This window comes from Oenanthe melanoleuca, chromosome 4 (genome assembly GCF_029582105.1).
Source record: "Oenanthe melanoleuca isolate GR-GAL-2019-014 chromosome 4, OMel1.0, whole genome shotgun sequence".
NCBI lineage: Eukaryota > Metazoa > Chordata > Aves > Passeriformes > Muscicapidae > Oenanthe > Oenanthe melanoleuca.
The window spans coordinates 12,048,884-12,076,227 of NC_079337.1; the positions used below are offsets into that span (position 1 = coordinate 12,048,884).

At 38.3% G+C, this 27,344-nt stretch overlaps 1 protein-coding gene across 4 annotated transcripts in view; it reads right to left on the bottom strand.

Annotated features, from left to right (window-relative positions):
- DCLK2 (doublecortin like kinase 2) overlaps positions 1-27,344 on the bottom strand; it is a 76,071-nt gene that overhangs the window by 30,529 nt on the left and 18,198 nt on the right. For all 4 annotated transcript variants that reach the window (XR_008840332.1, XR_008840331.1, XM_056489739.1 and 1 more), the window contains exons 3-4: positions 3,433-3,535; positions 1,069-1,167 (exon numbers count right to left, since the gene is read on the bottom strand). Coding sequence is in view for 2 of the 4 variants with exons in the window: in XM_056489739.1 (XP_056345714.1) it covers positions 1,069-1,167; positions 3,433-3,535 (202 nt within the window). In the remaining 2 variants the exon portion in view is untranslated. The remainder of the gene's footprint in view (positions 1-1,068; positions 1,168-3,432; positions 3,536-27,344) is intronic.

A 27,344-nucleotide genomic window follows, 5' to 3' on the forward strand; every position in this document is an offset into this window, starting at 1 on the left:
ATAGAAGGATAAATGCCAGACACTTTGCATACATTTTTCAAATTAACCAAACCAAAGAGGGTCTAAGTAGAAATAAGTATGGAAATGACAGCACTGATATCTAAATACTTTGCATAAAATTCCCTGCTGATAGATATTCTGCATGAGCTCATTGGAGGTAACAGAATTGCATGAAATGTAGATCAGTTGCAAAACTTGCCCTTCATGATACATTTTTCTGCAATCCTTCTTTGAAGCTTTCCAGTTAAGCATTTAACCTTTATAAACAGATTATTAATATTCCACTTTTAAAATCCCAAAGATAAATGACTTTACCCAGCATCAATTAAGCAAAACAAACGTGGAGATGAGAATATGAAACATGCCACAGTTCTGAATACACATAGCAGCTTACATTTATAGTTACATTCAAAAAAGAGCATAGATTTTTACATATTTAATAGTTTGATTTAAGGGGAAAAATAAGTGTTTAGAAATTAAATGCAGAGGTTAGAAAATTTTTAAAAAAACAAGTTTCTCCCTTTATTTACATAAAAGACTTAATGGCTGGAACATACAATGTTCAGCCAAACTAGTGGTGAAATCACAGTGTGAACACCTTTCTTTGAAATTACAAGAAGCACAAGAAGAAAAATTCTCTATTAATGGGCAATCAGTACAGCATATCTGAAATTACAGCAGCAAAGGCCTGTATTTCTGACAATATTTGGCTGATATAGGAGAATGTATACTCTAGTTCAATGACTTCAACCACATATATAACCCTGCAGTTAATAGTTTTCAGGTAAATCAAGTGCCATGCTGAAAACATATCCCAAGTGCACAATTAGCACAAATTACTCTAATGTTCATAAAGTGAAACTACTTGTGCCTGTAATTAGAAAATGGGAAACCATGTTTCTTCCTAGGATTTAAATAAAAAAAAAAAGGCAAATTTCTTTTGGCACAAAAGCTAAAAAAGGGTTTTTTCCCCTTGCATTACGGACAGAACCAGCAGGTTTTTTTCACCCCATTAAGAACAGCCAGTGTGGTGGTGCTGGATGTGTCAGCCCATCCCAGCAGCAGTACCTGAGGCAGGGGATTTGCTCCGGCGGGAGGGCGCAGGGCTTTTGGACGCAGCGTGTCTCACGGCGGAGGAGCGCGAGTAAGACTTCATAACACGGCACTCTGCAAGGCAAGCAGACTCTCTGTCAGGGGTTTGGACAGCACCTCAGTGCCCAGGAACCCTCCACACCACTGCTTGTGATCCAGAAAATGACCAGCACTTCCTAAACGTCACTGCCCAGCTGAGTCAGATTTGTAAACCATCTCACAGCTCTGCCCGACTCACCACAAAAACCTGTTGGAGCTGCTCAGTCCTGTATGTGACATTCTGCAGACAGCATTTCTTCATGTCTGCAGGCTGGGTTATTACTACAATTCCAGTCTGTACATATGCTGATGCCAAGGTTCTTGCTGTAATGGCAATTCCATACAGGGCAACTGCACTGCCAGCACTATTTCCCTTCTTGTTCAAGAAACTGATGCTGTGACCAATTTTTGAACAGGTGAAAAATGCCTACCATTTCCAGAAGGCTGAAAGAATAGATTACTGTCATTTACTGTCAGCTACATATCATTAAATAACAACCTCAGTGGGAAAGGAATCAATGAGCACACATGCATTGACATTTGGGAAACATTTTAATTCCTGTGGTTAGCATCGTTAGCAAATCACTCCAAATGGGATCATAAATTTCTCTCCTTATTTTGTCTCTGATGCCAGTGTCATCCTACAAAAGTAAGTTGAGCTGCATGTCCTGCCAGCCATGTACATCACCTGTTGTTATCCATAAAGGCCCCCAGAGCTATTAGAGAAAGCAGGGACCACCAAAGCTGAATAAAGGAAATAAAGAGATAAAGGCAGAGAAATTAGCTCAACTTGTCTATGCTTTGTATAATGGGAAAAGCAAATTTAGAACCTTAAAACCTGCTAGGGAAATTAGGATTATGCCCAGACTGGGATTTGCATTGTGAGTCAATTCCTTCATAAGAATAATTTTTTTTAGCTGTTAACTATGTTTAAAAACGCCCTTTTGGTCACCCCCACACTAACTGACTCAACAAAATCGAGCAGTTCTGGAAAAGCAGCACCCTAGCAAGAACAGCAGAATGGGAGGCAGCTGAATCCTCCATCCATCCAAATGTACAGGCCAGTGGGTAGATACACATCTGTACTTCTTGCAGCAACTGAGAATTTTGTAATGAAACACTGACGTGTGTAAAAATTACAGGAGCAGCAGGTGCTGTTGTTTTTATTAAAGAAAAAAATTAAAATCCTTCATTCACAATCTGAAGCTCCTCTGGAATAATATGATTATTCTTACCAAGGCAAGGTTTATTTACCAGAGAATAATTTTTTATAAAAAAAACCCAGGGTGTTTCTATAGCTCAAGCAATAAAGACAGAAAAAAATAAAACAAAACCATGTCTAGTAGAACCTGTAGTGATATAACAAGAAGAATGGTTTTAAACTTAAAAAAAAAAAATAAAAAATTTATAGATTCAGACTAAATATAAGGAATTAATTTTTTTTTTAATTGTGCAAGTGGCAAAACACTAGAATAGGATGTCTAGATGTCTCACCCCAGGAAACATTCAACATTCAAACATTCTGAGCAACCTGAATTTTTTTTTATGGTGTTCCTGGTCTTGCCAGGGGTTGGACTAGATGGTCCCTTCAAAGGTCCTTTCCAACCCCACCCATTCTACAGCTCCATGAACATGGAGGAAAAAACCCAGGATATTTGTGATTTGATATTCCAAGACAATTCCAAAACTCTCTGGTTGAGGATTGCTTTTTCCATGAACTTATATTACAAAGTCCTCCTTTAAAGAAACACAACTTTCATAAACAAGTTCAATTCATGATCTGCCCAAGGCAGAATTCAGGGGCACAGAACCCAGTTTGTCTCTCCTCCCTACCCAACATCCCCCATAACCTCAAGGTACATACAACTCCAACACTTGGTCTATAGCAGACAAGACTGGAGTGTGTGAATTGTCTGGCAGGACAATTCAAGACTGGAAATGAGCGTGGCTACATAGGAGATTTTTCAAAAATCTCATGAAGAAAATAATGTAGAAATTATCTTATAGTCACAGATGCCAAAAGTGAACATCTTTAACAAATTTTGAATACATTAGATTCATGACTGAATGTTTCAAAACTCAATTCTGCTTCCCATGTAACTTCAGGGACAGTGTTGGTTTTGCAGGAAATTGGATCAGGTTTCTTGGTGCATTTTAACTGAATACAGACGATGGTTTAAAAAAATGGTTTTATCCATAGGATATGGATATTTTTTCCTGAAGCAGACCATTCTTGAGGGCTGGGCAGGGGAATGGGATGGAGAATTTCCATTGCAGGGGGTTCAGGGGGTTCATCCTTACCACTGTGATCCAGCACGAAGTCGTCCTGAGCATAGCGGAACTTCTCCGGCCCGCAGGCGATGAACACGTCGTCATCCCCAAAGAAATCCTGCAGGCACGTCACCTGGGCAGCAAAACAAGCACAGGCACTGCTCTCACACCTAAATCCTGAGCTGGACAGCAACTATTAGTAGGTTTGCCTTTATCTTCTCACAGTGACAGCATAATGTTCATTTGTAATGACCAAGCACTCCAGCTGCTCGGTACTGCTCTAGCAGTGCAGGAAACACCAGGGACAAGACTGTAAAACATGAATGCCCCTTACCTCCAAAAACTCCTACATTTAGCACCTGTATTTTTGCTCAGAGTTACATAAGGACACTGATGACTTTTGCCTGTAACTACACACAAATTGCTTTGACAGGAACATCTGCAAACACTATTCAAATATCAAAGCTTCTTGGATTAAGAATACATTAATTGCTTGTGGGAAGATCTGTAAAGTGATTGCATCTGCAAATTGGTTTTTTTTAATGTTCTGAGGCATTTAATTTCCATGTTTTAATGTCCTGCTTAAAAGAAAAAAAAAAAAAGAAGAAAGAATTCCCCTTTTTATTAAAAGGTATTTCATATTCAAGAAAATAAAGAAATAGAGTTCCTTCCATGCTCTTTGCAGTTGCCTGTTCTTAATTATCTGAGTAATGATGCTACTTGGAAAATGTATGTCAAGAAGGATCAGGATATCAGAAAGAAAAGATGATTTAGACATTCTTTCAAAACCACAAAACCTTGAAGAAATCTCCATCCTCAAGTCAGTAAAAATCACCTTGTGAAGGAGCAAGTGTCTGCTTTAAAAACAGTTTAAACAAAAAAAAACACAAGAAGAAAATCCACTCAGGTCATTCTAATGAGAACAAGTGTTTGCAGGTAGCAAGTTGTTTTCTTAAACGTAAACAGATTAAAATTTTAGTGTATAGTTGTTTCTTTTTTTTTTAACATTGCATGCCCACATGAAATTTAAAAGTAAAGTAAAGGCATAAAATCAAAGAAAGAATACAAAAATCTGCTTTTAGAGAAGCCATCTTTTTTCCTTCCCAGACACCTGTCAAGACCATTTGCGTATTTCACCCTTTGGGATAACAGTAAACCTTGGCAGAGGTGCAGGAAGGGCTCTGTGGTGCCTGCAGCATCCCAGCAATGGCAGTGACCCCAGCCCTCTGCAGGAATCCAGCACAGGGCATTCCCCAGCAGCAGCTCCCCCAGGAGAGCAGCACATCCTCAGCTGACAGCATCCAGCATTTGTGTCACTGTGTCAGGCAGCCAAGGGCACAGCCAGCACCCAGACCCCTTCTCTGCCGCCTCCCTGATGCAATGACAGCTTGCTCTCACTGGTGAGAGACATTTACAGCTCTGCCTGCAGACACTGCTGCTTTTAGTTAACCAAAGAGGTACCAAAAATTGGATTCAAGAGGCTGCACAAATTTAAGAGAAGTTTTGCTAACTTGGGATTTATTCTTCTCTGCTTAGTAACCAGGAGGACTCACTGTCATTTCCACAGATTTCCAGAATCCAGCAACCAAGCCAAGAGGCAAAGCTGTGGGAAAGCTTCCAGAACACATCACACCCATCCAGAGCACAGCAGCACTGGCAGGACATGGGCAGAGATGCTCTGTGAGGTGCAGGCTCACACCTGAAGCCCCCCAAACCTGGGAGCCATTCCCACCAGCTCTGCCCACCACCACTCCTGATGCCCTTGCAGTGCTGTTTTGAGCAGCTTGGAGTTAGATGCTGTGGTTTAGCAGTGCCTAAAGTTAATCTTTCCGTTCTGACTGAAAGCCTCACCTCACCTTAACCCATCCAGTCTAACGTCTGAACTGAGAGTAAGGGAGGAAGGAATGACAGATTTGGTGTCAGAGTCTGACTGAAAGCAGCAGCATCTCTTTGTTGTCTGCAGAGCAATTCTACAAAGTAAGGCTCAGATCTGTGCACACAAGGTGACAGGAGCACCCTTAGAAAAGCTCTGGAAAATCTCCTGAAAAGCGGCTACTAGGAATGGGAACAAATAAAGAATTTTAAGAAATGCGTAATTCCCACACATCCATCCTCACATGGTGATGTCACAGAGCTTCCCAGGCAAAAATACACAGGAGCAATGCTGAGTGCCAGTGATCAGCTGAGCTGCTGGAGGTGGAGACAGCACTGTTATCCCAGAGCTCAGGCTGAATCCAGCCCCTGCCTGCTCACACACGGTGTGACTCCAGCTGTCAGCCACACACCATGGCAGAGCACTGAAAAACGTGTTCACCTTACTGTAAAACACAGTTATGACTGAAAGGCAGATAAACACAGCTATGGGAAAGCTTTACTGCTATATTCCAGCAGGGAATACTCAAAGTCCCCCTTCTCCCCACAAATAATCCGGACTGGCTACACAGAAAATACACCAGAATGAAAAATGTATTGAACAACTGTATGCAATGAATTTACCAATCCCAAATCACCCCACATTATGAGTTGAGGAAAGCCTTTTCAAGTCTAAAATAATGGAAATGCATTTTTCTAAAAGTACAACCTACAAGTTATTTCTCTAGGCTTTTATTGTGATACATTCAGTGGAGCATCTCTCAAGGTGCAAACTGATGTCAGTAAAATGAAGTTTTCATCTCCTACAGAATTAAAATTAATTTACACAAAGCAATTAATGATAAAAGCTTTTTGCTTGGTGATCAAAAAATTAAGTTGAAATTATTAACTTGTTTGCATGTGATTTTGAATGCTGCAAATCCACAATGGTCTAATTCACAAACCACATAATTTTACTCCAAAGAATATCTAAACTTAGGCCATAGGATGGGGGATGCTATTACTTTAATCAGGATGCAATCAGTTTAGAAATTTATAAACAATAATTTTTGAAAACTTTCTTTTTTTTAAAGCTTCATTAGTACTGGAATCTGTGCATATGAATATGTGCATTCCAGAAATTTAGGGATCAAAATGTAGTTTATCAAACTAGTGTACAACAACACTGCTTCTTTTTCCACTACCCACCCATAGTCTCACCCACTCTTTGTTGTGTCACACTTAGTGCTTAAAGCACTTTTCTCTTGACTTTGCACGTTTCAATTTACATGTCTAAAATGTGTTAAATCCTATTTATTTCTAAATACAGCACCCCTTCCCAGACAAACATTGCCTGTGACCTGGCAACTGCACTGCTACTCCTTTTTTTAAAACAAGAAATGGCTCATTGGTGCTCCTCTGACAGCTCAAGGCTGCTCAGGATGTCTTGCTGCACTGCTTTTCTTCAGAATGTCTCTCCACACAGCAGAGTGGAGAATGTGTGAGTTACACTGGATTGGATTTGTACTCAGAATCCTTTCAACTGCATCCTCTCCACAGCTTTTCTGAGACCATGTGCAAACCACTCAGGGCATCCCTGCTTCCTGATGGGCTCAAAAAAAGACACCAACTGGAGGAATGACATCTTGAGACACTGGATGAAGCTTCTGACAAACACAGAGACTTCTCTTAGAGAGGCACATGTGACTAAATACAAGTGTCATGACCAACAGCAGCTTGCAAGACAATTATGGGTCAAAGTGCTGCAAAATCACATAACTAAACTAATCACATAACTAAAAGCACAATAATGTGGTTTAAATGCAGAAAAAAACCCCCACAAACATGAGGTGTTGGAAAAGAAGGGAGAAAAACACATCTCTCTGAAAAATTAAATTTTTGATCCACTGCTGTCTTTAATGTCACATACACCCATCATATTTACCTTCCAAAATAGGCTTATGTTTCTGACAAATACTTAAAACCAAAATTTGCTCTTTTCAAATAAATGCTTCTTCAGTCATATCAAGCCACTGGATTAGAATATACAAATTGTCATCCATATGGAAATCCCTTTCCCCTTACCACCACACATGCCTTGAAATGTGATTTACATTAATCCCTACTCCCACCTCATCTAACAAACAGAAGATACATTCCCCTCCAGAAAAAACATGAATAAGGATCATTTATAAATAGAGTTCATCATGTATTCATTGATTTTAATTTGTGATGAAGATACAATGGACAAAAATTGAAATAAATAGATGAATGTTTATCCCAAAAATATTTTTCCTCCAGTCTCCAGAAGAAAAATAATTTTAAGGAGAGAGACAGAGAGACTGGAGCCAAGAAGGTTTTATAAACACTTAAAAATTCCTGGAAATTCAAGTTCCCTGAAATCTTTAGCACTGAACAGAGTTCTGTGATCATATATCAACAGCTCCCAGCCAGGAGCTTGCTGGGTAAACTGTATTTATTCCAGCTCTACAAATGTTCCTCATTCTAAACACAGAAGGAAAGGCTATAAAGACAAATAGTTTGGCTTAATTTAGTATGTCTGATTCCATTTAAGTAATCAGCTGCAGGACTGCACAGTTTAAGCCTGAAGAGCCACACCCTGTGTCTGGGGAAAGCTTCTCTGGATGACAAACTCTCAGCAGCAGCTGAAAATGGATCTAAAACATCAAAACTGGAAAAGCTACAAGAGACTATTTGTATTTGTTTTAACAATGGAAGAAATATTTGTATCTACCAACCTCAAGAAAACAGGATATGGTGTAAATGTTTTAAAAAGGAAGCACAGAACATAAGAGGCAAAAGGAAAACTAGGAAAACTGGCATGCACAGCAACAGCTGGATTTGTGAGTGCATTTTCAGCTCAGCAGCTGAGACAGGCGTTTGAGGCTGAAATTCTTCAAGGACTACAGTGGGGTTTTTTGTCCATGAATTGCTGAAAAAAAAATGTGAGCAATTTTTAAAATGTCAGCATGACAAATCTAGACACAACCTCCCTGCTACTGCCTTAAGTGTGAGGGGTCTCCAAATTTCTTGTGGGAAATGCTGTTGCTCTGACTGGGACAGATCATAACCATGCTGCCCTGGCAGTTCTGCCCTTTTCCCCTTGCACCAAGTTTTTTCTTTTTTTCTGAGCAAGCAAAAGTCAAATATTTGTCTATTTTACCATTTGCAATTTTTGTTTCCCCTTTTGAAACACTTTTAGCACTGCCACTTCCTCTTCACTGCCATTCAGCCTTATTAAAATTCTTGCAGTGTTTCCTGGAGCTGCCAGCCTTACATTCCCAGGGTTTATGCTTGTCCTGTGGTGCAAAATGCAAGGAAAGCACTCCTGCACAAACAGGTCAGTTGTGTGTCTGCCACTTCAGCTCCATCACCAGGAGCAGGCTTGACTTTCAGAAGGAAGTTTCCTCTGGGCAGCCTCAGGAACTCAAAAAGGAAGGTAAAAAGGGCAATCCACCCTTCCCTACTGAGTACTGTGATTTTCACACAGGGTATTTTACCTTGGAAACCCCCCTTGGTTCTGCTGTTTCTCAGAATAAGTGACCAAGGCAAAGGGGGGTGTGTTTGACCAATATTCTCAAGTACTTACTCAGCCATCAGTGACCTTCATGACTAACCAAGAGGAGTTCAGCACTAAATTATGGCAGCTGTTTGCCTGATTATCCTGAGTCATTCCTGACATGTTTCAGAGAGGGAATAGCCAGATGGGAAGCTAGAACACACCCAGGAAGGAAAAATACTGGGAAAAGTCAAACCAGTGAGACTATGACATGCCCTTTAAAAAGTACTGTAATTGCCAGCATTCTTCTTTTAATGAACAACACATTCACTGCACAGAAATGACAAAGTGTCAAAGGCAAGTATGCTAGGCAATTTGGAAGCAGGAAAAAAAAAAACCAAAAACTTTTCAAGGGCCAGAAGCCCACACTGTCCACAAGATCAGCAACAAAGCCCACTGCTACACCAGATCTGTAGCAAACCTGGAAAATCAGGTCAAGCTGGTAAGATTCCTGCTGGTGTGATGGAGAAGCATTTGACACTTGCAAAAGGTTCTGTTCCTCACCAGCTCCTGTGTGTCCTCTGTGACAGCTCTGCTACAGAATCCCTCTGGGAATTCCCAATGCACACAAAGCTTCACAACACCAAGAGAAGGGCAAGCAAGCTGCTAACCTCTGACTCAAGGCTTGACAGAGCTCAGATGCCACAGACTGGGCAAATCTGCCCTAAAGAGCTTTAGGGTAGGCAGGGGAGCCCTGAGGATGTAAAACTGAGCTTGGTAAGGCTCTACACCTTTCCTACTGGCTGCAGCCATGAGCAGTATGCAGAGCATCACAGTAACTTCCCCAACTTCCATGAGGTTGAGCAGACAAGAAGGGACAAAAATCCCTCCTTTGTTCTCTGGAAATAACTGGAATTAGGTCAAATGCCCCTTAATTTCTGAGGCTCAAATGCACAATTGTTTAGTCTGCAAGGGAAACGTGAAATTCGGTAACAGATCAAATCATGCAGAAAGAATGCAAAAGTATCAACTCTGTTGCAAAATTTAAAATTCATTACTTGAACTTCTGTTACATCACTGTGCATCTTGACCACCAAAATTACCTCAGAAATTAAAGAGCATGTTGAATATCCTTTTCCTCTATAATTAATTTAAATAATTCACTTGTTTTTTGATCTACTTTTACTCTAAAAGTCCCTTTTAAACCATGTTGGTTGATTTTAAACTTCACAGCAGTTCCACTGCAGTCAATGAAATTATTCACATTCATGAAGCTATGAACAACCACAGCTTGGGAAAGGTCTGAGGGCCTCCTCAGCTCTGCTGGAAACTGCAATAAACTATGAAATAAATCTGATTTCTAGGTCAGAGCTTCCATAAGACTTTGTCCAATTTACCATTTGAGGATTGGCATCTTGCATCCTTTTGTCTTGTCCTTCAAGTTTAATAAATTCAGCAAGCAGTGAGAGAAAAATAAAGTTTTCTGTTTCTAATAATTTGTAAATGTTGAATTTGCTTGCCTTGAATAAAAGGAGCTCATTAACCTATTTAGAAAAACAGAAAAATGAGGAGAAAAAAAATTGAAAGACTATAATGAGAGCAATTCTTCTAGGCCAGCTTCTTAAATGACTATTTAATCAGTGGCTGTGTCACATAATTACAGGCACCATTAGAAAATGAACCTCTTTCCACTGATACTCCATGACAAGGGACAGCAGTGAAAAAAAGGAGAAGACAAGCCCTTCCATGCCACAGGGAATCTAAGGAATAAGAAAGGAAGCAGAAATGTTAAATCTTTGCCTGCTGCCTGGTAAACAGAACAGGTCTGGCAGAAAGCCCAGGAAACGCCTATTACAGTATGACAATGCAGAAATACTGAATAAACATAGTCAGGTCACCACAACTCACACAGCCCCCAGCTGCTGGCAGCAGAGGACAGAATAGAGCACCTCTCACATTTTAGTTTTTCATCTCCATTTCAAAAAGATTTCTGCATATATATTTTTTTGACATATCAAAAATTTGATTCTGAAAATGAACACATGTGGAAATGGAAGATTTGGGTGTGATTCAAACACATCATCCCCACTGCAATGGAAATGACAGGAAGAAAAATAAGCTGTAGGAATATGCATAAGTTAAAGTGAGTTCCTAGATGTATCTTTTTTAAAGACTTCCAGTGCAGTAGGACTTTCTGGCAAGGTCTGTTCAGCAGTTTTTCCAAAGGGCAAAACTGATCTATCTGCAAAATAGTATTTCAAACTTTGCACTGATTATGTGCAGCTATTTAGATATCAGAAAACAACAGTTGAAAAGGACTAAAATTCTGAAAATCTTGACTCATTTTGAATTACTCTGTACAATTCATCTGTCTCTACAACACAAAAAAATCCTGAACAACCCTTCCATCTGCCTTATCCACTACTTCCACAAGAGTTGATAATTTCAGTATATTAAACAGTGAAATTTAATGCCATGCTTCTCAATTCCATGAGTTACACAGAGAAAAAACAGCCTCACTAAACATGCAGTAAGTGGAAATTGGAAACTGAAAATTAGCAAGTGCAGCTTGTGATTGTGAATACAATCCAATCTGTCTGAAGAGAAAAACAAACAAGAGGATTTCCAGTGACAGGACAGGGATATCTTTGCCCATAGGTGCATTAATCACTCCAGCTCACCAGCCAGCATAACAGATTCTATCCTTAAGTGGCATGACTGGGAACCTCAGACAGAGCCAGAAATAGCACCTGACTTCACACAGCTAACCTTCCATCTCACCACAGGGCAGCTGGGCTAAAAATACTCCTTGCTACTTGTATTATGAAAGAACATTAGAAGGAAAAGGGCACATATAAGGACAGTTATCTGGTTCATCCAATTCGATCAAGTCTTACTGATTTAATGACACTCTGTTCCACAATACAAAATGCAGTTAAAATTTAAGTTATACCATTTTTTTTCCCATAAAATCACCTATTCTGCACTATTATAGGAATCATGCCTTTGGCTAATTGCCCTACTTGAAAAACATGGCATCCACACACTATGGAGAACTTGAAAACCCCAAAAATATTCTATGTACTTTCAGTTTTTTTTGGTTCTTTAGATCAGAAGAGTTTCTGTAGCATTAATCAATAACCTATTGCAATCCCAAGTTTCCAGTGTTTATGGGCAGACAGTTTCCTGGAGACATTACAAAAGCTGCAGCTCTTTGAATTAGAACTATTTCTCCACAGACAAATAAGAAATTTAAACTCAGTTTGGGGCCAGTGCAAGAAGAATAAAAGAAAAGGTATAAATCTGGAAATGTCCTTTGATGACAGGTACAAATAATTGTTCATGAATCATTAAGCTTTAAATGAGAGATTTATAGTTTTACACTGGAACAGGTTGTCCAGTGAGATTGTGGGTGTCCTACCCTGGAAAAAATTCAAGGTCAAGTTGGATGGGGCTTTGAGAAATCTAATCTAGTTGAAGATGTCCCTGCTTATTGCAGAGGAGTTGGATTAGATCACCTTAAAATTGATAATTGTGTGATTCTGTGTTTTTCCTATGCCTTGAATTGTTCTTGCATGAGCTGCTAAATTCAGTTTTCTGCTCAAATTCTATTAAAAAATCAAATTAAGGAATTCTAAGGCACAAAATATTAGTTGAAATGAATGACTCACTGAAATTTAATACTGTTATGTGGAGGTATAAAAATCTATTGTTCTCTGAGTTCCTGTGTCAAGGGTTTCAATCTTGCAGTCATTCAAAACTGTTTTTCATAGCACTGCAGTAGGAGAGGAAAAAACTTTAGGTACCAAATAAATTCAGGTCTCTCTCCCAGTTCTGTTCCCTTCATAGATACTACTTCACATAACAACAAGCCTTGATGAAATCCATAGAGCTCCTCATAGATTAGAAGGGTGTTTTCACATGTATTTTAAGTTTTGGTCATTGAACATTTTTATAGCCCTTAGGACACTTCTTTACTTAGTATTCTATTTATTTCAGCCTAACAACAACTGTACTCTAACTAAATTTACAGTTCTATTTTTATAATATTACCTTGCAATGCTAACAGCTTGCCATACAGCACACACAGCTTTTAATGACACTTGATTCTTGAAGTATCCTCCTCACTTAACTGCAAACTGGAAGTGCAGGAAGAAAATTCAGCTTATGGATGTTCTTTATGCACCACTTCAAACAATGACATCTCACAGATGAAAGGGCAGAAATTCTGTGTAAAAATACATCCATAGAAAGTGTGAGGGTATTTTGTGCTCAGCAAATTAACTTCCATGCTTACTCTGCTTTGCCTGTCATGAATTATTGAGGTCTGTTGTACTTGCAACTTGTGAGCAAAAACTGGAACAGCTATGCTGGGCTAGGGGCATCAAGTTAGAAAAATGAGAATTTAACTGATTAATAGGAGGATGAGAAGCTCAAAACTGTGAAAAAAATTAATGTACCACAGGAAATAGAAACTATTATTTGGCCTTCAAAGATCCAATTGATTCTCATTAGCTCCCAACTTTGACCAATATTACTTCCCAGTCTGCTGCTGCTGCTTCTGAATTGCTTTAATAAACTGGTAAACAGATGTAAAACACATTTGAAGACATGGAAATATTTTTGATTTCATGTTCAGACAGCAAGTGTATTACAAATACACTTCAGGCACTGACTAAAGAACAGATGCATCAATACTGCAGACCAGAGGAAAAGGTGTCTCCATGAGCTTCTCCTTAAAACAAAACCCAGCAAAATGCCACACACATTTTAACGTCTGGAAATCTCAGCTCTTCCTTTGAACAAACATCCACAATTTCAGGAAGAAAAGCAAAATGGAATTTCCCCCCATCCCAGAAACACAGAACTAACCCCCTGCCCAATTCCCCAGATCATTTAAGAGCACAGAAAAGAGGTGCTAAATCAAATTTATCAGTCAGTGACTCCTGTGGCACCTGCTGAGCCTTGTTTTAAAATGACACCACAATAATTTAATTGCTATACTGCTATGAGCAGATTGGAACTCAGCTTTGGTGAGTTAGGCAGGGATTTAGGTGACTCAGTACTTTTTCTTTTCTGAGTTCAATGCTGACTCAGTGTGGGTTTTTCTTTAGTTGAAGAGTGAGTAGATCAGAAGGTAAAGATGCTTAGAGGGCCATAATTCAGCAATAGGCTGATAAATACTAATAGCCTCTAAAGTAGTCTGGATGACTGTTTCTGCTGAGCCAGGACTTGAGAAGTGCTGCTGAACTCTGGAAGCATCTGGGTAGCATCACCACATTTTAGGGACCCCTGTGTCAATCGCATCAGAGGTGCTTTTGAAATGCATGAGGAAGCCCACCTCATTTTGAAATGGTCAGCTCAGAAACCATGCATTCTATCTAGAAATAAATTTTCAGAGATCAGGAACAAGACATCATAGATTGTTACTGAAGATCCATTTCAAAACCTTTCTTTTTTTTTTTCTTTTTTTAAGTAAGAAACTTTAAAAATATATTCCAGGCTTCCTCCTTCTGTAAGACACTGAACTATGAAGTGTAGATTGGAGCAAGCACAATCATAAAACCATAACATCAGCAAGAGTGAAACTCAACACTGAAGGCTCTGCTCAAAAAGCAATGCTGGCACCCTCAAAGAATTTTTCACTTTCTTCCACTTACATCTGGCAGTGCTTGAATCCACACACTCTTCCAAACTCCAACCACTCATTGAACAGCAAATATTCCTTGTATTTACACAGAATTATACATTTATTCCTTGTAATACAAACCTCTTTTGACTCATAAAGCCAATTTACATAATGGGAGGCCCAATGCAAAATTTGGATTTGAACAATATTGAGATTCTGGCTGACCAAACCTTCTTAGTGGTTTGGCAAAAGCTATTTCTTTCCAAAATTCTGTTCAAGATAACTACTGCTAAACAGTTTCCCAAGATTCTGCTTTTCCAATAATAAAGTCAGAGTTCACTAAATATATTTTTTTTTATTTGAGGGCTGCTTTTTCGATTAACCCTTTTTCTTCTATTTAAAATGCACAATTAAAACATTACTGAAAGGCATTTAAATGCAGTAAGAAATGTGAATAGGGGTACTTTTGTTAATTCCAGGGTTTTTTTCTTGTTAAATCACCAGTTCATGAAGTATTTCATTCTACTTTTTCTGCAGGATGCTAAACACCCCATATATCAGACCTCATTGTTTTCAGTGCATTGTTTGTATTTTTTTTCACAGACAGCAGTGGGATCTCTTCACATTCCAAGTCATATCATGTACAAAGCTAGCCAGTCTAAAAATCAGTGATCACCTACTTCTGGTTAAATAAACAAACACAAACAACAAGCAAAACCTCATCTGCTTCAAGTTAAAAACTAAGATCAGGCTATGGAAAAGGAAGTTATTCATGTGATTAAAGAGAAAAAAAATTATATTGCCATATCAGTAAGAGCAGTTATGAAATAGTTTTGTGCCACTGTTTCACCATTCTGTGGAGTTTTATTCTGCTTAACTAGTTCTCTTTAGCATCTGTATGTAGCTATCAAATCTGCTTTCAATTTTGATGAGAGAGGATTTTGACAAACATTACTTGACTGCAAATAGAGATGAAAAATGCAAACTATGTTTCAGTTTACAGCAAAACTGGGAACAGATGAGGGCTGCAATGCTGCACAGCTGGGGACAGGAGATCATCTCCAATGTCACAGAGGGTGCTCCTTGTGTTCCTCATCCTAAGCTGGTCTGTGGCACTTAAGAACAGCAAATGCAGCCTCAGCAAGTAAGCTGCATTATTTGGCACAGAATTAGAAGCTATTGTCTCTCTGGTAGCTTTAATTCTGTGTCCATCACAGCTCTCAACAAGTGGGATTAATCAAGGTGCAGCAGTGATGCAGCTTTTGCTGCACACTGCAGTTTAAAGAGAATGGTATCAGGATGCTCAGTCTGGATCAAAATGCACCTATGCTTGCAGCTGATGGAAATACCTATGCAAGTAACTCGTGAGTGTTTGGATTACAGGGTTTTTTCATTATTTAAATAGTTTTTAAATGTATTCTGTAATAAGAATACTCCATGCAGAAGGGAGTTCTGCACAGCCTGCACCTGGGCAGAAGAGCATTGTGCACCAGGGTCTGCTTGCACCACAGCAGAATAAGAGGAATATGGGCAGCCTCTTGTTATCTCAAGAACACAGTTCCATGCAGCCAGCAGCAGCTCCTGTTGAGCAGCTGCTGATATGTGAACTGGATCTGCTCACAGCTACACTGGCTTTGAAGCAAACTCTGCACAGGCTGTCCTTGTCACACACTCCTGACCACAAATACAACACCACAGCACCAAACAAACCTCCTTTTTGCAGTCAGGTCAAGATTTCATTGGTTTCAGCTGGATAAAGTAGACAAGCATCATAATTTAAGCACATAGAGGGATTTGTTTCCTTTTTTTTCTTCCTGCTAACTCCCATTATCCATATGGCTTAATACAAAGTTAGTTGTCTGATCCTGAAGAAGCTGATTTTAAAAAAAATTAAAAATCCATTTTTCCAAGGTTTTGTGGGTACCTTGTGGCAGAAACATCAGTATTCTCCTTAAACCACAAGAATCATACTCTCCAAGAGTAGAAAATGCTTCCTTAGGTGTGTTTTCTGACATTCTCTTCCATTGCTGGAATGCCACCAGCCATGAGATAATACAGATAATACACAAAAGGCTCAAGTAGGTTGTTAGAGGTGTCAGAATATCACCTTTGAACCAGTTATCCTAAAAGATTCCCTTTATACTGCCTGCTGTTACAGATTCTTGCAATCAGGAGAATTTCTGTCCACACTGGAATCCCAGTCAGAATTTGACCACCCCTACACTTGTTTACAGCAGGATTAGCCTTAATCCACTTAGCCACTATTGCTAAAGCAGGAGCAATAGTTGTGGTGGCTAGTCCTTGATTATTGAGGTTATTTGTGTCCTTATTTCTACTCTCAAGGTCTAAGGCTTTTGCAGATATTCCCCAGTGCTTAAAGAGCTTCCTAAGCAGCTTCTGGGAACATATGTTGTTTTTACTAGCTCTGGGTAGAGTTTCACTGTGTGTGCCAAGCAGACCTCCTTGGGGCCCTGTCAGTGACCAACTGGGGCTGTGCTCAAAATTAGAGCCCAAGCCCAGCTCCTTTCAGGAGACTCACTCTGTGAGAGAATCTTGGTTTTTGCTCTGTGTTCAGCACATCCAACCATAGTTTGATTTTATCTTCCTGTGACATTTTCTCCAGTGGTTTATTAAAAAGGACTGGCGTCACAGAGCACTTTGTGCCGTGCATTGAGGTGTGCTGGCTGACTGGCAAAACCTTCCCCAAACAACAACCTGCCTTAAAAAAACCAACAAACAAACAAAAAAAAAGCTTAAAGAAATAATTTGTATTGCTACAAATCATCCATTTGACATTAACAATAGTCTTTTTCAATCCAGTTGCAAGTGGAAAGTCTGAGGCATAATAAGCAACATGGTTCATTTATTCCCAAAATAAGGGCATAATGCTAAAAGGTTTTCTAGAAAGCATATGCTGAATCAATGGAATACTTTTCCTTCTGTTCCTGAGTCTCCCTGAAAAATTATTTCCAGTGGAGATACAGACCCCCAAGACGGGACTTTTAAATTATCAGCGACTAGATTTCTATTCCTAATTAGTTTTTGGAAACCATCTGTTTTCTGTGAATACCATGTTGAAACTGCTGCTTAGAACACCATATGGAAAAGTTAACTGCAGCTCCAGGAACCTATGGCTCATCCTGCTTCCAAGTATTCCATAGATGTTTTCCCAACAGGCTTTTCTTTTGTGGAAAGAAGGCTGTAACAGTACTCTTTGTTACAAAACTCTTTGCTTACTAGTAAAAAAAAAAACCCAAAAAACATATTTTTAAATTTTTACACAAATGTTTACATTCAATAGATGGCAGTCAGATAAAGGTGCTTTAAAAAGAAGAAGGACTATTAATAAACACAGAGGAACTTAAGCATCATGGAAGGACTGAAGGCAGCTTTCTGCAGAGCTGCATGTAAGCCTAAAACTCATTTTTTATAATTCCTTTATTGCACTTAAGACCTAGATCAAACAAAACACAACAGCTCAGAGCTGTAAGTAAATAGATGCTCTGGACTCATGCTGAGTTTTCTTGACTCAGTATTTATCAGCATGGATATTCCTGAGAGCACCTGGAGAATGCTGTGAAAGATGGAGCATGAAATGCCTGCAGTACAAAAATCAAGTTCATTCAAAGTTCTTAGTCCTCCTGGGAAGATTCTTTCTCTGATTTGGTTGGCTTGTTTGTAATACTTAGGATAACTCTAAAACCAGCAGGCTTAAAAAATGAAAACCACTTCCAAAAGAGCCCACAACAGAAGTGCAATCTCCCCCTACACACAGTTACTCATCATATGCTTCATGTTTAATTAAGTGCTGTCAACTCAAATTTAAGTTTACACACAGCCCCAGGAATGTTCAAGTGCCACCCTCTGCCTCAGCAAGTTACTACTGTGATAAGTCTGTGCAAAGAGCAGTAAGACTCAACAAGAACAGAAAAGCAGCAAAATTTAAGAGTATAACAGTAATAAAAATAGCCCTATTTCAAACATACATGTTTCATCTCCCACCAAGCTCATATTAAAGATAGCAGGAGTGCAAGTTTAAAGCATTTTTATAATGAGAAGGTGTTCTATGCTTTCTAACAAGGATAGAAGCTAAAGATTTTGATATTTTGTTATGCCTCACAGGCTATATGCAAATGTATCTACCCTCAGTCTGTAACTGTGCCATCCTCTTGGTCATCCACTTTAGAAGCTATTGCCATCCTCTGCCAGCTCAGATTCCTCTGGAAATAGTGACTTGTTTTGTCAAAATTGGCAAATTTTATTGATATTTTAAGAATAAAATATTTTAAAATTAAGACTTTTACTTCATCCTACTTCAGTTAAGTAGACAGAAGTAAATGCTGTGTTTATTGTGTGTCATTGTAAACTCCTTATATCCAGATGAGTGCAGAAATCCTCTGTGGGGATTTATTGTCTGCCACCATGAAGTGGCAGATGCTGCATCAGCTTTTTCTGAAACTGTCTGGTGGCATTCTTTTAAAGAAACACTGCAAAAGTGCATTCCACTTACTCCTTGATGGTCCCTCCAATCTCCACCATTCCTGGGAAGCAAAATTGCTCATCACTTACAAGCATCAAACTTGGGACAAATTGACCCAAAGGAAAATAAAACTGAGTTCAATTTAAAAAAGTATTCATTTGACAGAATTACCTTTCTGTGTGGTGAGATTACAACTACCTAATGTGTGTGGTCTGAAGCATCAATATTCCATCAACTAAAACCCAAGAAATATTTTCACCAAGTTGCAAGATTACTTATTATTCCAATACAATCTTTTAAAGAACTTTTACTACAGCCACAGCCAAAAGTTCCCAGTAGCTTTCCAACAGATTTGCCATTGAAAGATTACTCTATACTTTGCTGCAACAACAAAAGAAAGCCCCAACAATGTATTGATACCACTAGCTTACAAAATCCACTTTTTACTACAATTCATTCCACATTGGAGGAAAGATTTCAAGAGAGAGAAGGGAAAAGGCAAGATAAAAGTGTTAGTGAAAATTATTTACAAATTGTTCATACTTCCTCTGAATAAAGTCACAACATACTATACTAAAGAGAACATGCAGTTATGGGTACAGTGATGCAAATTCAGAATTTGTGAAATGTTACACTTACCTTTCAGGACAAAAAAAAAAAAAAAAAATTAAAAAAAAAAAAAAAAGAGAAAAAGCATTAGACACTCAATCCTTTTAAGTTTTGGACACTCAATCCTTTTAAGCTGGCAAAGAGAACAACTGTTGAAGCAGGTAAATTTATGCCTCAACTCATATGCACAACTAACACCTTGCCCAGGGATACATCCATTTAAACACCTTGCCTAGCACACACCAGCAGCACAGACAGCAGGAAAAAAGGGAGAAAGAAGGTATAAAAAAGCCTGTCATATTCATACTGAAATCACTGGGGGGATTTCCAAGGCTATCTTAATGTTATAATATTGAAATAATAATGCTGCAATAATGGAAGCAAAGCAGGCAAGACAAATGTAAATCAAATCCCATCAGAGAGGTGATGGAAAAGGGTCACTGCAAATTAGAGAAAAGCAGATATCAAGTTTCTGCAAAAGAGGTGATGCACAGTAAGTGATTTGCAACCAGCAATTTTATTATCACTGTTTTGCAAATGAAGAGCTTATCAAGTGCTACAAGTAAATCCAGGCAGTAGCAAAAACATGCAGGTATTTTCTGAAAATTAATTTCTCAGAACCCTAATTCTGACCTGAGAATTTAATTTTTAAAATAGTTGTAAATGTTCATGAGGTCACAAATTTGAAGTATAACCTAATACTTCAAATTCTAAGAACTGTCAGGCAGATTTAACCAAAGCATCTAGTCTAGCAGAATATTAGAAGTGAGCAATTTCTTTCATATATACTTTTTATTTAAAAAAAAAATCTGTTGTTTTTGAGGATACAAATTCTGAAAACAATTTTATTTATGTATTTAACAAAACAACAAAAGCACATATAAAGAATGCTACTTTTCTTACTGAAACCTGGTGATACACTATTAGAATAAGAGTTCCTTTGCTAATATAACACAGAAAGCCAAGTAAATGATGATTTAAGAAAGTAACTCTATAGAATAAGACAAAGTTGTAACTTGCTCCCTGTCACCTGGGGACAGTTCACACAAACATTCTATACAATATTACAAAGTTACACAAAATATCTAACCCATAGCTAAAAATAAAATTTTTTGAGTGTGCTAGTCAGACTGAAAATGACTCATGGTATGAAGGAACATGAATCATCTAAAACATTTTGAGACTAATTATATATGAATATATAAAGCACTGAGAAACACATGAGTTCAAAAAGAGCCTCCAACTTCAGACTCATCCCTAACAAAGTCAATTTAAATAAGAGGTATTAATATTCATTTCTCATGTCACACCTGAAAAGGTTTTTTTAGTTCACTCCCCAGTCAGTTTTGAACTTCACTTAATCCTTTTTTTTCTATCATACAAATGAGAAAGTGCTGTAACTCTTCTCAGTCTACTAACATGGATTCACAGTGGGGTCTGCATGTGAAATCCCAGCTTTTACCTCAATCTTTCCCCAACATCTACAGCAGCAAAGAATTCTTGTTCAGAGCAATAATTTTCACAATACGTTACCAGGAAATTGGTATAAATTTTCATTGGCTTTGAAGGGAAGGGACTACAATCTAGTCCCTTTGAAGGGACTACAATTTTGGAAAAATTTTAGAAAAGGAAAAGATTCCATGTGAAATATAGCTCAATTTTTAACTACCAGCCAAAGAAGACAGAGGACAGGAGTATTTTGCCTCTAACACGTGTGTGATTCCAAGAGAATTTCACCAATAAACTCAGCTACAGATGAAGAAGAAAAACCAAACCAAAAACCACATGGAAAGATTTGGGAGTAATTTCAAGTAAAAACTGCTGACTTGAGAAGGGTGAAACATGGGGATTCCTGTTCAGAAGGAATACCCAGAGACCTCTTCTCACAGCTCTTCCATTGTCCAGAAGAACAAACCTCAGTGTGCATGGAGCATTTGTGTCCAAGCACCAGAGAACAGCCACAGCAGGAATAAATCTCATTTTTCTTTGGTTATCAGCTGACTTTTTATAACTTATCTTGTGTAACCACAAGAGTATGTACAGACTATTTTCTACACCACACCACCATTCTCCATCCCATGAATATTCCATTTCCTCTCCTCAGGGAGGCTCTTGGTAAAGAAGAGTTGTGATCTTGCCTTATAAACTTCATGTGACTAATCATATTTTAATAGCTTTAAAACTAAATGTGCTTTTTGATTAAACATCAATCAGACTGAGTTTTCAGGCAAGCCCTTCCCCCATAGTCAATGCCTTTTGCTAGGTGTTTAAATCCAAAAGCTCCATGTAAATCTTATCTCTTACAAAGGACTGTGTCAGAGGCTTTAGAAAGTCTCAGATAAGAATTATAAAAGTTGCTAAACTCCCAGTCATTTTTAGATACTACTTCTGATAATTTCCTGTTCATGTGTTTTGATTTGTACTGAAACAAACAAGTCTGAAACAATATCTGGCAAGTCCTTTTTTCATTGCCATCACAGTAGGTGTGGTGTCATTCATGCTTTGTTTAGGCCTTAAAGGAAGATGAAAAAATGAAGTTCCAGAATATAAGATCAAGGAATAGAAACTCATCTCCAAAAAATTACTGCCAAAATATGTGAGCAAGCCATGAGAATTGCTTTGGAAATTGCAGACAAATATCTATCCATAAGAATAAGAATATCAAACATCTTCATTCCCCCCCTAACCTCAGCATTGCTCTAAAATTTCAATATTCAGTGACATACAGAAAAAGAAATTATTGAGATAAGTATCACAAATGCATTTTCTTAAACTCAAGTGTTTGAGAAGTAGAAGATTGCAAAAAAAAAAAAAAAAAAAAAAGTGTAAAGGGTAAAGTGTATTGTAAGGAATCAAAATGTATTAATGTGCCAAACCCAAGAAAATCTGTAAAATAATTACTAGTTCCAAGAGCATTCAAAGGCCTCTCAGACCCTAAAAACTTCTCAGAAAACACCTTTTCACCTTGGGCTGAACTTCTGTGACAGAAGACAGTGATGAGGTTTTCACACATCCAATTACCTAGGTCAGTCCAAAAGCAGCAGCAAATAAATCCCTGCCAGGTAAAGGAAGATTAGTGCTTGAACTAGGAGTGTGCTTTAAGGAGCTGGCAGGCTTCAAGGACTGCAGGTAATAACACCACTCTGGGACTAAAACTCCAGGAAACTGTATTGTTTGTGTATGAAAGTGAAGGAGGACAAAAGACAGAGCTTTGTGAATGAGATTTCATCATTTGTTCATTGTTCTCTTAGATTTCACAAGCTTAGAATATCCATTTTACTGCATTGTTTTGCTTAAAGTAAAAATATAAAGTAATGTATTCTAAAATGTGCAAGTATATATTAAACAAACATTAAAAACATGCTCTAATACAGCAGATTAGTGTGAAAAAATTATGTGTCAGATCTTGCATGGATATCTTCAAAAGACAGATTTCCTGGCTTAAACCCTCCAGGTCCAGGGGAGTGGAAAGAATACTTTTCCCTTTGAGGCAAAAATACCAGAGACAAAGAGAACTGGTTAGAATAGCTGTTTGCAGAGATTTTTTCTTTTTTTTTTCTTTTTTTTTTCTTTTTTTTTTTAATTCTCAGATGTTGAGCACATCAGCCTGTTCTCTTTTCAAATTAAATGAGAACACTTTCTAAGACTTCTCCAGATGTCTCCAGCCACATGGGCATATTCTGAGTGTCTGCACTATTAGATCCCTTGCAAAATACAGGGAGAATAAGGAATGCTTAAGTCTCATGCTTGATTTTCTCTTCATTGATTTTATTTTGGTCAAATCAACCAGACCCTTGATTTCTTCAAAAAAGGAACAGCAGGTTTCTACATGCAAGGAAATGGCACCTTCAGAAATAACTTACAAAGAAGATTCTGGCTCTTTTGGTACTCTTTGTGGTATAACCATCTTTATTTTTCTTTAGCTAACTGGCCTATGTTCCAATAATCTTATCCATAACTCCCTAAGTACTAGTTGAGTTGAAAGTTAAAGATAAGATAGGGAAAGCCAAGAAAAGCCAAATCTACCTTCCAAAAATCCAATTTCTCATTCAGATTATTTATATATATATATACACACACACATATATATATTTATATACAAGTTATATTCCATCCTTTTTGCTTTCTTCTGAAATATTTTGGTTTCTTCAAGAAGCCTTTCATAAAAACAGAGACATCCTGTGCCATGTATGAGTAAATAAAGCACCAAATAAATATGAACAAAATAAATATTTAAGAGCATGGCATAGATTGCATATTTGCACAGCAGAAAAAAAAATGTTGGCTCAGGGAATAAGTGCTACAAGAACACTGACTTTTACTGCCTACACTGTAAACACTGAGTTATAACTCCCTCCTATGCAAAGCTTTCAATCTGCAAGCCATAAACAGGGTCACTGTTCCTTTTAAGTGCTGGGAAGCTCTTTGCTTTTAAGAGCTGGCTTGTGTTGCTATTACTTCAATATTGCTTTTCCTTCTGAGTCTTCAGGTTTCTCTGTTTAGAGTTTCACTGCAAATTAATCAGCTAGCAATATTTTAAACATTAAAGACAAATATTCCTTCCCTCTCTCCAACAAACTGTTTCATGTTTCCTGCCATTAATTTAGTAGGGAACAGAATGTCATTTTTCTTAGCAACTGGTACAAATATAAGAGTTCATATTTTAAGATTTCAGTTGTGCTTCAGTAAACTTAAGAAACCCTAGCTGATTACAGCCAACCAAGAAGCAGCTACAGATCCATCAGCCTGACAGCCTGAAGGACAAATCCTAACTAGAAAGTCTGATTACAGACTCCATTATGAACAGGAATGGAGAAAATTCAACCTTGAAACCCTTTCATACATAGTTGGTAAACAGCTTTACACTGTGAGATGTAGCAAGATTCTCAAAGAAAATGTGCAAGTTAAAATGCTGTAATGTAAGAACTGTTTGCTGAAGGAACACAGGGTAATTTAATTAAAGGAAAAAAATTTCCAACATCTCAAAGTAATGAGGAACCTGTGACACAAACCCTAATCTGGCATATGACAGCTGCAGAATAAATTCAAAAGATTTTTACCAGACTAATTATCTGTTAATGGGCAGGCTCAGCGGGACATAACAAATTCCCAAGGTTTAGTTTCCAAGCCACGTGACCCCATCTTTGGCATGGCAGATGGCAGACAATGACTGCATCCCTCTCTTTTATTCCAGGAGCTACACACCCCATTTCTGCAACCCATCACTGAAATTATTGTAATCATACATCCACAAAGCTGCAGCGCTGCCACGGGTGACGCCAGGACTTCTGCACTGATTGTTTCCCACACTGTGCAGCGTGTCACTTTTATTAAGTGCTGTCAGCTCTCAGACAAGAACTGAAATCCCAGCAGGATTTATCTTCTCTATACATCCACAAAGACTTCAGCAAGTTGGATGTCACGTTTAACAGGACACACATGCTTGCTGTTAGCTAAAATATCAGCAATTTTTTTTTTCAGTTGCCACGCTGTAATTTGAAAGTGCTGACTCCACACCAGGTTCTGATTTAATGTTCATTTTTAGAAATAATCTATTATTTCAGCATCACCATCCTGCTAGTCCAAAAGAAATGGGTATTACTGATCACATCTCTAAACTGTACCTCTCTGAAAAAGATTAAATTCACACCCAGTGGACACCAGCCATCACATTCCCAGTAACACTACACCCCAGCCCACAGCCAGAATTGTGCATCCCTGTGGGAAGGAAAGAGATATCTTCTCTTTTCCATCTGTACTGTATTCTGGGTTATTGATCTCCAGGAAGCAAGAATAGGACACAGGGGTTCCCCTGCTGTGACAAATTCTAAAGACCTTTGTTCCAGAGAGCCAAGTTTTCCAGAGCTAGACTGTGGCTGTTTCACATGGCATGACCTTTATTTTTTGCATATGCAACAAAGCTGAAGAGCTTCCTCAGCATTATTGCTCACTTCAAGTTTAACACACTCTTCTGAGGTTACTCCCTAGACGTTCAAGGCTCTGTTTCTTTTTTAATCCTTTTTCTGCAGCACCTTCAGCATCACAATTTTGCTGCTTTGAAATAAAATCCCTACCATTTTCCTATTTTTTTTTTTTCTTTTTTTCTTAAAATTACAATTGGACTGGTAATGTGAGCCTCTGCAACTGTGATAAAATTGTGCATACTCTCCAGGCTAAATCATAAACCCCACATTATCTGCCTGTGGACTTTGCACCACCTCATGTAATGAAAATGCTTTGGAAAGTGTTCCATGACAAATATGTACAGAAAAGAGTTCTGTATTTTCATATTTAGAGTATTTTTCAGGTTGCTGCAACTATGACAGGGCAGGGTTAATTTCAGGTTGATTTCAGACAAACACTTCCTTCCATATATAACTATAGATGGGAATATTTCTGTGTCCGTGAGCAGAGGCCAAAATTATCTCCTGTGCTCAAGTGTGCTATTTCCTCCTTCCTTCTGGCAATAAATAACCCTGGCTCCAGCTCTGAGCACACCAATTGGAAGTCTGACCAAAAATACCACGGAGCCATGTCCATGGATGAATTCATTTCCTGCCATACAGACTTCCTCAAGATTCAAGCCACTGTAATTCTTCTGTTTTCAGTAAGACTTGCAAGGTGTGTATCCCACACTGACTAGACAGAGGCATCTGTCCAGAGCTGTTCTCTGATACAATTCCAGCCTCCAGCACAAGCCCAACTTCCCTTAAATCATGTTTCACATCAAACATTAGAAGAGGTTTGCTAGCACTAGGATAAAACTTACTTTTTTTAACTCTAGCCCCTGCTGTTTGAATTCTGTGCTTCCAAGTGTGCACACATGCATGCTTTAATATTAACAGGCATTCTGGCTTTCATTTTATCTCCAGCTTAACAGCTCTTCCAAAGTAATAGATCACCTGTAGTTACCAAAAACACTCAAACCCAATCAATTTTCAGAAATCTTAGAGGTTCCTGGTTTCCAGTTATCTTCTGAAAAGAGTAATAAAAAAATTACCTTTTCATTATTCTTATTTTTACAGTGACTATCTACCATTGAGTTCCACAGGATCTGATCTTGACTGTAAGCCTATTATTTCTTTTTCTATACATAGGGAAGACACAGAAGTAATTTTCTTTTGCTGCTAGGATTTTTTTTGTTCATCCCCTAAAAAATCTTACTGATTGTTGATTTCTGTCGTCTCAGCTATCCCATTTCTTTCAATCTTTCTTCATGGAACATGTTTCCTTACATCTTTCTCTTTCTTTCTGGATTTCCATGATGAAGCTGTCCCTTGCTGGCATCATTGCATTGAATTGGACAGAGCAAAGTGGGCACCTGACACACACATCAGAAACAAGATGATTGACTGTAACTTCCACATGGATGTGTGCTTTCCCCTCCTGTGCACAGCCAGTGACACCATGAATTCATCTTCCCATCTTCAGCTGTGACCCTTCACCACTCCAGCCAGAACTCCTTGTCATTTCCTCTCTGCATTGTTAATAACCAGTGTGTGTCAGATTGCCCAACCTGCTTTGTCCTAAGCTGTTTCTGCAGTTTGTCAAGATTCTAATCTCCTACAGGTTTCCTGTAGCTCATCTGGATTTATTAAGCATATCCTCTATTCCATCTTCCAGGTCATTTCCAGAGACTGGTACAGACACACATTCATTGACCCCTACTCAATATGAAATTCCAGTTTGACACTGAGTCATCAATAACCACTCAGAACAATATATTCCAACTGTGCCTTCAGTAAGTAGTGCATTTTTTCTAGACCATGCTTCCCTAGCTGCCTGATGAGAAAAGACAGCATGAAAAAAATTTCTTATTTCAGATACTAAGTAGTATTGTTTTCTTCCCTTTG